Here is a 13,498-nt window from a genome sequence, read left to right as displayed (position 1 = left end):
TCCGACTTCCTATTCTCCTATAGGAAAGTTACCTTCCACTGCAATGAATTGTATACACAGTATATATATATATATATATATATATATATATATTTATATAATATAGGAAAATCAGAAGCACAACTTCGCGGTTATCTTAGGTTTATTATTTACCCAACAGTTTCGGTCGGTGGACCGAACTTTTTCAAGGTTTTTCATCCTTTGAAAAAGGTCGGTCCACCGACCGAATCTGTTGGGTAAATAATAAACCTAAGAAAACCGCGAAGTTGTGCTTCTGATTTTCCTAAATACGCTTGGCCCATTGAAAAATCCAGTTACTATATATATATATATATATATATATATATATATATATATATATATATATTTCAGCTCGACGTCTCGGCTTCTCTCGTGTAATAAATATCTCTCTGTAGAGAGCTGACGAAGCAGTACGGCTTTGTGTTGGGCGTAATGGTAAACGCATATGGAGAGCATCTTAGCGCCAGTATTGCATTTATTTACTCATTTATTTATTTACTTATTATGCATAATTTTGGCCCGTCGTAACTCAGAACGAAGTGGTAAATAGGCAAGAAATGTGCAGAAAAGCAAATTAATATTAGTTTTTGGTTCTTTAGGTTATGGCATGGTATGTGGCATGCGCCACTCTTCCTCCTGCTCCCAACATCAGCTAGGAATACGTACCTCTGTCTTGCAGGTTCGCAGTTAATTAGCCTGGTGGGCGGTACAAGCTTAAACGCCTCGCAAGTATTCACCTGTGAAGGCTAAACTACGCCTACGCTTGTCGGCGCGCGAAAGCTCGCGCCGTGCGTCTGCCGTGCCTCACGAGAAATGGTGGTTTGAACCTACAAGACGCGCGCCAGCGCGTGCCCACTTGGCTCACCATTTACACCTTGGTACAAATCGTTTCGTATTTTTGTGAGGCAGCCAGAGCGCCGATATTTGTCCGGAGAAGTTACCTGTGCTCGCGCCGCGCTTCGGACGCGTGCGATCTGTCCCGCACCATCTGCGCATGCGTAGGCGCTAGGGCGCGAGCTTTCGTGCGCCGGCAAGCGTAGCGCCGTTTGACTTTAAGAGTGTAATGAGGAAGAGGCTCGACTTAGGATGGCTAGACTGGCTTGGGACTTCGTATGAAAGTGATCCTGTTAGCAACTGATGGCCCAAGCTGTCGAACTCATTTGGCTCATCTTACTATTTAGTGCCGCCTTAATTAGCATAAATCCAGCTCGCTTTAGGTATAAACCGCGTCAAGGTAAGTGATTGCAAAGTGATGGTCACATGAACAGTTCAACTGACAGTCAACCTGGGTATTGTTAGTATTCTTAACTGTCACTAACTCTACAGTTGGTACTTGAGTCATTGCTGCCAATATTACTACTACAGCTACCATTACACCGCTACATCTGTCACCACGACTACAATACCAACTACAGTACTACTACCAGTTTTGATATACAGTCATTTAGATACTAAACTTTCCGCATTCCTTGTTTTTCTGTATTTCCCTCCCACCTGTTTAACCTCCTTCCTCCGCTCTCTTGCAGGGTAGCAAACCGGAAATTATCGCCTGATTGACCAAACTTCACCTAACTATCACAACGCCTGTGCACTCTGCTTTATGACGTCACGCAACTATAGGGTAAACATTTCCATTGCGAGGCCCGGCGTGACGAAAGCAGTGACGTCACAGATGAGCACGGCTTACTCGGCAGCATTCTCATTAGATTCTGTGGCAGTCGGCCTTAGTAGCATGGCATCATAAAGCAGAGTGTACAGGCCTCGTGGTATCTAGGTGGTTTTGATTTACCTCCTTTCTTTTTTTTTTTACTTTCTCATCTCCCTCTCCAACTTCTATAACGATGGGGGCGGCTACTACGGCCGCAATATACTAAGCACGAACACTGCTGACTTTCACTTGTTAGCATTTTGGTAACTGTCTTATTGCTAACAGTGCTATACTAAACAGTCACAAGAGGGCGCGGAGACCACCGAGTCCTGGGAAGTAGGGTAACTTCCGGCAACGGGATATGCAACGATATGTGCGACCGCGGATAACACTGCAGGCGCCGCGCATACTCACAATGACGTACGTGACGCCCTCGCTGGTCCCTGCGTCCCATGGATAGAGGTTCATGGTCTTCTCGGTGATCCAGGAACAGTTCTTGAGGCAGAGCTCGAGCGAGCTGACGCCCACGATCCAGTCCGGGCTCGGGCCCAGCATGGAGAGTACAGACATCACGTGGTGCTTCTTGTCCACGCGGAACACGGCGAACGTCTTCCCGTTCACGTTCGGGTACCACAGACCGCGGGCCTTGACAATGGTCCTGATCTTGCCCGACTGCGTGGCGTCACGAAGCGACGGCACAAGGCAGATTAATGCGCGCGAGAGCAGCTTGGCTCCAATGATTGGTCGATTGATCATGGTATTGGAAACGTTGGGAATAAATGTGCATGTCGCTGGTTTCAACGGCGTTAAATTATCGTACGAGTGATGGATGATAGTGAAGGGTATCCTTGCAACTATATTTAGCACGTCGCTAGAACAAACGCGAGTCAGTCACCCGCAATTTAAAAAAGTGGCACAGAGGGCCAAATATAGCACTTGCCGCACAGTGATAGACAGTGACAGAAGAAAGTATTCTAGCGTTTACAAATACTTTCACAGGTACTCCACGGGCAGTGACATTGAAGAAGTCTTGCGATACCGCCTGAATTCATTTAAATGTTAACTAGCAGTTAGTTTATTAGTTAGTTATTAGTGAGTAGTTAGTTAACTATACTGTTAGTTTATACAGTCGAGTGCATCTACAACAAAATGACCTGTATAACGAAGGAATAATTCTGTCCCGGGTATTTTGGGGATTTGTGGTGCACAACCTTTTACAGCGAAGTGACCTGTATAACGAATGATTTCGGAGGCCCCAAGCACTTCGTCATAAAGGCGTTCGACTATATATTTATTTTTTCTTTAGTATTCTTTCATCTTACATAATTAAACGGCCAAGCGAAAGGAAGTAGCCGTCGCTAAAATACCGCATGAACATACGACGAGAAATACATCCATTATTTTTATCCCAATCAAGAAACGAAGACAAAGTAATAACGCTATCGGCAATGCTCCTAGGTGAGACTCTTATCACGGCTGCGTCTCACCTTGGCCTTGAGCTCGGACTCGAGCTTCTTGGTGGCGCCGTGCTCGGCGACGCTCTTGACTCCCTCCGAGGCGAATCCCTCGTACTCCCACATCTTGAAGTCAGCCGCGTGCGAGGCACCGATTATGTCCGAAAAATGGGTCAGCCACTCGTCTATACGGATGCGAGGGGAGAGAGAGTGAGATACAACACACGCTATAGGAGTGACAGCCTATAGCTCCCCCATCGCTGGCGGCTTCGTTATTAATGACACGCACGTGGCTCTGAGACAGACCGAGGGATACACACACACACGCACACATCGACGCACACGCGCAACGCATTTGCGAAACCATGTCGCTCTCCTGCGCAGCTCATTAAACACGGCGTGACGGATGGTTTTTAGAGCATCATCGCCCTTCTTCTCGGCCTCCTCCCTCGGACCCTTTGACGAAACCTCGAATGGCTCGAAGAGGAGTGGAAGGAGACGGTGTTGGGGAAGGGGGGGGGTGGTACGGAGGGGGAGGGAGGGGGAGGGAGGGAGGTGGAAGCATTTCGAACCTGGCGCGTGTTTGTGAGTGTGTGCTCCCGGGAGTACCGCGCGGTTAGCACGGTGTTTGCCTACCGACTCGCTCGCAATGACCGCTCTCGTTACTGGATAGATAACTATGGACACCAGGCGGCGGTGCCAGCCTACGCGCCGACGAGGTGCCCTGCCTCTGGCGTCGGTATATTACGCTCGCCGCTAGAGGACTGCTGCGGCAGAGTCGGGAATGGGTGCTACGTGATCGAGCTTTCGCAATTAAACCCGATTGCGAGCGAACTTTTGCGGCGAGAATTTGAGAAAAAAAAATGGCAATAGTGAACGTAGGCAGGCGAGCGCGAACGAACCGCGCTTCAATGGGAACACAGAGCACTTCGGAGTCTCGATAGTGGTGCATTGATCAGTGCGTCTTGTGCTTGCAGAAAGAAAAGCTTTTGAAGAAATGAAGCAACATACCGACAAATCTGCGAATGAATTAAGGAATACGTAAATGGCTGGTGTGGATATGATCTACCTGGAGCGAGTTTCGTGAAAGGAAAAGTTGGCATTTAATTTGAGACGTAGCACGAAGATACAGAGGAAATTCGTACGATTTGCATTCGTAGAAAGCTTCGCATTTCAAGTAAAGTTCGTCCTGCTCTGCAGGGGATCGAATCCACTGCCTTTCCGGAACGGTCGCTCTGCCAACTGAGCTAACGAGAAAACTATAGGTGCATTGTTCTTCAAAAATTTGTATAGACTTCAATTTCTATCTATTTCGATCTGTCTTGATCTTATGGCCCTTGGATGCACCATGCCACAAAGCAACGCTGTGTAAGAAGAGCTTGGTTACCTCGATTGCAATACTAATCGGCAATGTCTTTGTCTCGGCGAGCGTATAGTCTACAACTTGCTGCAATCATCTGTTGGGGCACGTACCGGGTATTTCATGAAATATGTTCTAAATTTCTTAGAAAGGGAAGATGAGATAATGAAATGATTTCCTCTTGAACGTTTACTCCATATGAACACATTAGAAAAAAAATGTCGCAATTTAGCCTCAAAAAGGCGAAGCGATTGCGATAACAAATCAGTGGACAGCTATACGAAGTAATAATAGTAGTTTTGTTGATTATATAAACTTCTAAACAAAGGCATACTAACTAACTTAACAAGCGTGGTGTAAGGGGCGCACAAGCAAACATCAACGAATCTCACTCCACGACCGCTGAAACTCGCTGTCAAAACGCTGGAGCGAGTAAGCGCGGCGGCAGCAGCGAGCGAATTCACCTTCGTGCTGGCGCACGCATGAACGCAAACTAAGCCTCGAAAACACAGCGCAGGGCAGACTCGGTCCCCGCCGCAGAAGACTTTCAAGGCGCACGGTCGGGCGCGCGCGGCCGCTCGAGCCACCCGGTGTAGAACGTGCCCCCCACGCCCTACTTACTTTCCCTCCGGAGCGTTGCGCTCGACTGGAAGGCGCGTTTCTTCTTTCCCGCTTTCCTCCCTTGTATGCGCGAGATTGAGCCGCGATCGCCGGCTCACCCTCGCACGCTTCACTCGCACATGCAGCATACGGCAGGCGGCGACGATTTTATCACCCTTGGACTTTATACGGAACCTCACGGCAACGGCAGAAATGCGCCTGGAGTGTCCATATAATTGCTATGGCAATAATAATTCGATGGAGTAATGAAGAAAGAAGTTATACAACTTAGATGAATTAACTTCCTATACAAAAAAGGCATGCGGTTGACCCCAGTAGAAGACTTGAAGCGTGCCGTCCGAGCTCACACCCACTGCCAGAAATGAAAAAAAAGTCGACGCTGGAAATTTTTACAGCGTAATTAATTTTGTTCAATTTCACGCAGAAAAGCGAAAACAGAACAGCAGAAGGGCGCAACTAACACGCCCTTAGTAGACATCCATTTATGAGTCCGTGACTGCTTGCGCCTCAGTGTCAGGCGAGCATGAAGCTAACGCGATCGCGGTTTGATAATGACGCTCGCTTGATGCTCGCCCGATGGTGACGCGCCAGCAATCACGACACTCACGAATTGACGTCCACAAAAGGCGGGGAAGTTTCGCTCTTTGGCTTGGAACATAAACGTTCCCTTTGGCTTTTGTGCGTGAAACTGGCTGGAATTAACGGCGCTGCAAAAATTACCATCGTCAACCTTGTTTGTCATTTCTTGAAACAGTTATGAGCTATTTGGATGGCATGCTTCAATCGTTTCAATGGGACAAATTCCATGGCTCTTTTGTTTGGAGTGTTAGTTAATTCAGTTTGCATAATTACATGTAGAACTACTGCACGGAATCATTTTCAAATGTGTGCCTGTGTGGTAAAAAGCAATTCAGAGGAAATCATTTAGTTATGTCAACTTTTCTAACATTAACAAACTTAAAACGCATTGCGTTAGAAACACGATGCAAACTGGTAAACAACGGGCCCAGCTTTCTTTTTATTCTTTATTCTTTTTATTCAAACAAAACTCGCAGCGCCATTGGCATTATTGCGAGGGGCATAATACAGAGAAAAACAAATCAACAGAGTTTTGGCTCACAACCTCAGCCGGTAACAAATTCCACTCCGATATGGTCCTCGGAAAGAAAGAAAACTTAAAAAGGTTAGTCCTGGGGGCATATTCCCGAACTTTGAACACATGGTCTCTTCGGGTGGATAAGTAATATGGAGGACGCAGATATGATGGACCTATATACATGTCTTTAATGAACACTACAGACAGCCGACAAGCAACCTGTGGACTGAAGGTTTTACACTTTACGTCGACTTATCTGAGCACAGTATATCGAAACAAACCACTCGGAAATGCCTGAATCACTAGTATTGCGAAAAAAGATGCCTCTTCACGACTCGCGTCTACAGTAAGTTTAACCATGCACTGAAGAAAGGAGGCCTGTTAAGTTCTGTTGCCACATTGTCTGTATGCATTAAATAACCCTGACGACAAGTCTGAGAAGCCAATTACGCTTAATTTCCTTCTTAAAAAATATTTTGCTGCTGTGCAAACTGTACCTGCTGCGCTCAACATGCTAACGCGAACTTGCTCTGAAATATGCTTAAGCACGTTCCGACTTTTAATTCAATTGTTTCGTTTAGGTTGTTTTGGCAGGCCTATCTTTCGATTTGTATTGGTCGGTTAAGCGACAAGCAGCCGGAATCACCCGTGATGACAATGTCTTCTACACCCACGTTATTTAAAAAAAAAAAGGAAATCACTCTGCAAAATGAAGGCAATCTGTATGCAATGAAGGCAATCTGTCGGCAATCTACAGACTGTCAAAAAATGTATTTTTGTTGGTGTTTGTGTGATGAATCAGCCGGAATCACCCGTGCTGCCCATCTATCCTACACCCAAGTTATTTAAAAGAAAGGAAATCACTCTGCCAAATGAAGGCAATCTGTAGGCAATCTACAGACTGTTCAAAAAATTCATTTTTGTTGGAATTTGTGCGACCTACTTCTACGTTTAGGTTGATGCCCCCAGCCTTTCAGTATTGGAACGGATGGTCAATCGGTGGGCCTCGCCGAGGCCAGCGTGTACTCACTGTCCGGGAATCCCTTGGGGTGCGTGTATCTCGACCAGAGTCCCTCGAAGGTCATCTCGTACTTGGCTTCGTCGCAGGCGCAACATTCGTCAAGCACTTCTGGTTGCTCGTCGTCGTTCTGCTGCTCTGTGCAGAGGCCCCGCGCAACAGACAGGGGTCCCCTTTCACTCGGGCCGTCCATTCACAGCTCAACATATACATTGGGGGGTTAGCAAAGAAGCTCGCAAAACAAGTTAAGCACCGCGCAAAGAGCGAAGCAACGAAATATATTAGGGGTAATGGCGTAACGATAACAAGGACGGCTTGCTGGGCTAGTTGGTAAAGCATCTTAAAGAAATTAAATCATGGGGTTTTACTTGCCAAAACCGCGAGCTGATTATTATGAGGCATGCCGTAGTGGGCGACTCCAAAATAATTTGTACCACCTGGGGTCCTTTAATGTGCACCTAAATCTAAGCACACTGGTGTTTTCGCAGATTTGTTGCATTTGAGTGAAACAGTTAAATTCTAACGACTGATGGACGTGGAATTTTGATGGAGGGCCTGAATTCTTCCAACGGGATTTTCAATATTTGGTAGGTTTGAAAAAAAAATAGAAGCACGAAGTTTACACATTCGTAGCTCTGCACCTAGAACAAATATCGTAGTTCAGTAAACAGCATCCATTAAGCATCCAAATCGGACAACTTTAATATGTCAATTTACATCCTACGAGAACGTGTTACGTTGTTTACAAGGGTATTGTAGAAGTTCCACTCAAAATTTAGTGGTCTATTTGAGAGCCATGTGTATTATATAATTTTTGTCCGCTTTAGATGTACTGTTATGTGCAACTGACAAAATTGTGATATAATTTTTCATTGCTGAGTTATGTAGTTGAAAACTCGACAGTTTTGTTTTCTGAAAATCTGGGATCCTTATCACTTTTTATTAAAATATTGACGACTTAAACTTTTTCTTCTAAATGCAACAAACCTAATCAGATTTAGTGCAGTGGTTGCCGGGAAAAACGATTTCTTCTTTCCGTTGCATTCAGATAGGAGGTCCCGAACTATAGCTTCCTCTTTTAAGCTGTTTCTGGTGTTTTGTATGTACAATGACTCCTACAATAGTCGTTTCAGTTGTTGGCTCTCGGTCGTTAGAATTTCTGCTTTAAGATGCAGTGCAATGGCTCTTCTTTGTGCTTTGTGTTTAACGCTATTTTTCGGGCGATATTAAGTCACGTTGACAGTCCTTGCGCTTCATGTGATTATGGCTCTAATATGCAGCCAGGATGATGGTGTATCCGGCAATTGGTGTCAAAGCTTTCGAGACGTCTGGCTGACTGGAAGACTTCTTTACACGAGTGAGACTTCTTTACATGAGTAAGCCAGCTGCAACTTCGGGAACGCTACCAGGTGTGGCGTATCACCCCACTTGACTATCGTAAGTGAACCACAAAAAACTGCGAAGAAATTGCGTAAAACAATTCTGGGGAAAAAAAAGCACAACTGGACCTTACCTTCTTGGCATAGCTCCTTAGTTAATTCTCCTTCGTCCATGTACCATGCGTCCCGATTTTCCACTACTGTGGCTCTGAAAACATAAACGTATTTAATACAGCATACTTTGTGGACAGAGATTTTGGAAACCGTGATAGTCACATGATTTCTGCTAAATGTGTACTATTGTGTTACGGCCCGCCTTCGATTCCGCAATAACTACGTGTGCACCTAGTAGAATAATGAAAGCAAAAAACGTTATTGTAATTTTGTTAATTACCGAAATGACTAAATCCACTTTCCATGCTAGCAATCTCCGTTATCTGAGGTGAAGTAATTCGCTTTGAGAGAACAACTGTTTCAAAGGACTACTACAGTGAATAATTATTCCGTGGTATATCAATTACGTAAAGAGAACTGGTACAAGACACATCTGTTACAAAACTTGACTGCTACAAACGATAACTGCAAGAGACAGAGGTTGCTGAAGAATCACTGGCTACACAAAGCATAACTGCTACTAGCAACGAATGTTTCAAAATAATACTACAATGAATAACTGTTACATAGAACAGCACTTATGGAATAAAGTTAACTGATACAAAGAAATGATACGCAGAACTGACCGAAGCAACTTAATGAGAATGTAGTTGTACACATGGAATCAGCTAGTGTTTCTTTGTTGCTTTGTATTTGTGCTTTGCAGACGTGAGGTACACTCTAGCTCACTTGAGCTGCGAAAATTTCTTTATTAGTTATATGTAGTTGCATAGGCATGCTAGAAAGCCGTTAGAGTTGGTGTAAATGTACGTTTCAGTAGCACTGACTTTCGGGTTACACGTACGTGCTATACAGGTACGCGTTTTATAATATGAATGACTCTGTTATGTCATTCTAAGCATTTAACATCTTTCTCATATAAATTATTTCTTTTCCTTATTTTTTTTTAGCAGCGGAGCTGTTTAAGCCAGCCGTTATACCATTAGTGGTCCACAAAAAATGTGGGCCGATCCTGGCGGCTGTGAAGAAAGGGCCCAAGCACGCATACCCCTGTGAAATAGCGGAGGTGAGCCTGGCTAAGTCTAGCTAAACATGGTTGGGACTACTTAAGCTTAGTCAGTCAACGATAGCCAATCGATAGCCAATCAATAGCTAATAATAATCGACTAATAATCAATAAATTCCGGGAAATGCTGGGGATGACTTGGTAGTGCTTAGCTATAGCACAGAAGCAAGGACTAGCTAGATGCCCATCAGCTCGGATGTCTCTAGCATTGTGCCCTCAGTGCAAGCTACTCTAGATAATTTATTTTTCGCTATGTTCTGTACTGCAATGCATGTGTACCAGTGGCGTAGCCAGAAAGTGAGTGAGTACGAACTTTATTTAGGTCCTGAGGAGAAAGAATTAAAGCCACACATCACGTGGTTCCCAGCGTAGCCAGAAATGTTTTTCGGGAGGGGCACGCACTTGACCGGTGACCAGGGAGAGGGAGGTATGGCGCTCTGCTGGTCTCATGCAAACATAGAAATTTCGGGAGGGGCACGAGCCCTGTGGGCCACCGCCTGGCTACGGCTCTGTTATTAAGTAGAGTAACCTCTGTTCATAGAGTAGCCTCAGCTATGCAGAGTAGCCGAGCAGAGTAGCAGAGTAGAGAACAGAGTAGCAGAGTAGCCTCTGCTATGCTCGTGTCCTTCCTACCCATGGTCTCGCATGAGCTCGGCAGTGTCATTAGAGAAATGAATATATAAATTGCTACAATAAACCCTTCGGGCGGGCGCGTGTAAATATATACGCATATATACATACGTACTTGAATAGAACGCATCCGGAGCCCGCCGGCGGTGCGACCCACAGCACGCTGACCTCTGCCTTGTGCACGAGCGAAGTCTGCACCACCGCGTGCGGGCAGTCTTCTGAAAATTTAGACAACGCATCGCCGAATAACTAGAAGGGAAAAAAAGAAGAAAAAAGGGAACAAAGGGTCAATCACAGTTCTGCTGCCCGGATGTCGCGGTTGTTATAGCATGGCAAACGCGCATTCACAACCCGCGAAGTTAAATTATGCACTATAATCGGCGACAACTTAAGAATGCAGTTGGAGCTTCGCCGGCGAAACCGCACAGCGAATAGCTACCCGCGGTTCAAAACATATTTCCCGAGAGAAGCCGATATAGGAGGGCGCCCGCCTGCATCGTGGCGTCATGAAATTGAGCGAACGTAATTGGCTGGCGCATCTATACGAATTATCTTGTAGTGACACAGCAGCGTATTCGTTTTTCTCAAATTGTCACCGACAATACAACACATGCAACTGTAACATCTGCCCTTACAAAAATGAATTTTCAAAGTCTATGGACTGTCTGTGGACTTCTTATGAGTTTTGCATGTCCTTTTTTACCAACGTGTTTTTTGGACTTAGTAAAGACCTTGGGAATATAGCACTTTTGACTTGTTTCCCTTTTATATAAACAAATTATTCAAACATTCCATCGAGCACATACAACGATTCGGTCTGCACAGGTGGATTACCTGAGAATTACCTGCACGACAAGTCGCAATGCCTTGCTGGTTAACAAAACTGATTCAATAATTTCATTTTTCATTTTTCCCTTTAGGATACAAGTTGAAATTTCGATAATGAAGCCGACTGGTTGTGAAGTCACGCATTTTAAGAAGATCTCGTAAGATTGGCACCGCTGTTAAGACATATGTCCTTAATGATCTGCTAAAAAATCTGCAATAGGATTCCATTTAGCAGTGCTCCAAAAAAGCTTCCCTCTAACAGTTTGATATGTTACTGACTGTAACGCCAATGAAATTTGTTAAATTTTGAGAATGGTTATCTTGACGGTGGTGCTATAGTTTCAGGACATCTGCTAAAAATGCCTGACTTCACTACTGCCTGGCTTCAATTTCATATTGTCAACACGTCTACTGAAGTGAAAATGAGATATTAATTTAGTGATTTCACTTAAGTGTCTGCGTAGTGCAATTTCTCATGCAGGTAATTTCTGCTCCTACCAGAAATTCACCAGAACGTTCTAACAGCGGTATCTGTTACAAGTACCATCTCTAAACTTCAGTTTGAACTATATATATATATATATATATATATATATATATATATATATATATGGTTTCTAGACAAACGTCGTCAACAACTCTTTTTTTTCAGCGCTTTTGTTCCCAAAGACTAATTGTCTGGATGTTCCCACGGCATTTATTCACCTTACTCGACCAAAAAAAGTAAGGCCACAATTTCACAGCACTAGGACACCATCTCATCTAAGTACAACAAAAATAAATTATCTAAACGTTCTATAATATGCCTCAAATGTTTGTAATGGTGGTGGCTAGGGTGGCGCCGTCTGTTGCATTGACCGCGAAGCTGCATTGAATGGCTTGATCAATTTTGATACAATTTGCGTCTTTAAGGCTCATACCACAGACCTCGTTTGTAATCGCTCACAATATCTATGGAATAGCACTTCAAACTTTGTGCCTCGAAAAGAGCTTGTCTCTACAGCTAGTTCGATCTCCCGTAACAATCAATAACCGATCAGGTTGTGCTACGCTGGTAGTTCATTTTCCGAGGCTATTCTTCGACGTCAACAACTTCTTTCTTTCGTTCTTTTGTTCTTTCTTTCTTTCTTTCTGTCTAAAACGAGTGTCACTTCAGCATAGAGCCAGACGGTGGAACACTGCTTGTCAATGTTTCTGTCGGGAAAGGAAGTAATACTCACCTGAAAACTTCCCACGTCTTGGGTGATTCTATTTTGATCCTGGGATTCAACTACTAGCATGAATCCTATAAACTTCTGCGACGTGGCTCCCCCAAGCGCCTCTTTGCGCCCTTGTATGGATACTGATAAGAGAGAGAGAGAGAGAAAGAGAAACATTTGATTAGGGACAGACAGGTTGAACATCTAGAAAAGAAGATACCGCATATCGGCTAAGCTATGATATAAGTACAGAACATTATTTAGGTAGCGCATCCTAGACCGATAAAAATGTTGTTAGTGGTCGCCCTTTCAGTTCATCTTTTTTTAACAGTTGTGTCGTTTTACGCTGTTCCTTACAACGTATACAACACATAACAACTCGCTCAGTTATCGCGTCTAATCTATGAAAAAGTCACCCGCGCCGTACCAACTGAACTTAGCGCCGACTTACACTGGTCAAGAGTTCCACGAATGCTGCCCGCGACTGTACCAGAAACGTGCTGTCGGTGGCCCTGTCACACTTGGTGACAACAAATGTTGGCACATACACGTTGTTGGCGACTTGACCAACAGTTTCTCAACACTTCAACACATTTTTCATTTTTCAGCAATCATTGTCATCAGGCGATTGAAAGCTCGGCAAAGTAATTCCTGTATTTAAATCCGGTAACAAAAGTTCTGTTAACAACTACCATCATATATCTCTAACTAGTGTCCCTGGTAAGCTTCTTGAACACATAATTGTATCTAGCATTGCACAACACTTAGAAAAACACGGTTTCTTCTTTCCTAACCAGCACGGATTTAGAAAAGGTTTTCCGTGTGAAACACAATTACTTGAGTTTACTAATGACCTTCACGTAAGCATGGATAATAATTCCCAGACTGACTTTGTATTCATCGATTTTTCGAAGGCCTTTGACAGTGTTGCGCACAGGTCGTCTGTTTGCCAAACTGTCTTGCCTTAACCTCGACTCCCTTACCGTCGCATGGCTTCGTAACTTCTTGTCATTTCGTAAACAGTTCACAGTCATTGACAACTACTCTTCTGATATGTCTAATGT

The 13,498-nt window shown here is 44.3% G+C and overlaps 1 protein-coding gene across 2 annotated transcripts in view; it reads right to left on the bottom strand.

Moving 5' to 3' along the window:
• LOC119463338 (spondin-1) overlaps positions 1–13,498 on the bottom strand; it is a 173,569-nt gene that overhangs the window by 28,626 nt on the left and 131,445 nt on the right. For both annotated transcript variants that reach the window (XM_037724143.2, XM_037724142.2), the window contains exons 2-7: positions 12,456–12,577; positions 10,523–10,656; positions 8,732–8,805; positions 7,231–7,356; positions 3,157–3,308; positions 2,084–2,341 (exon numbers count right to left, since the gene is read on the bottom strand). In XM_037724143.2, coding sequence (XP_037580071.1) covers positions 2,084–2,341; positions 3,157–3,308; positions 7,231–7,356; positions 8,732–8,805; positions 10,523–10,656; positions 12,456–12,577 — 866 coding nt within the window. The remainder of the gene's footprint in view (positions 1–2,083; positions 2,342–3,156; positions 3,309–7,230; positions 7,357–8,731; positions 8,806–10,522; positions 10,657–12,455; positions 12,578–13,498) is intronic.

This window comes from Dermacentor silvarum, chromosome 9 (assembly GCF_013339745.2).
Source record: "Dermacentor silvarum isolate Dsil-2018 chromosome 9, BIME_Dsil_1.4, whole genome shotgun sequence".
Classification (NCBI taxonomy): domain Eukaryota; kingdom Metazoa; phylum Arthropoda; class Arachnida; order Ixodida; family Ixodidae; genus Dermacentor; species Dermacentor silvarum.
Note: the sequence above shows the minus strand (reverse complement) of the source record. Positions and strands in the feature narration are given on the sequence as shown.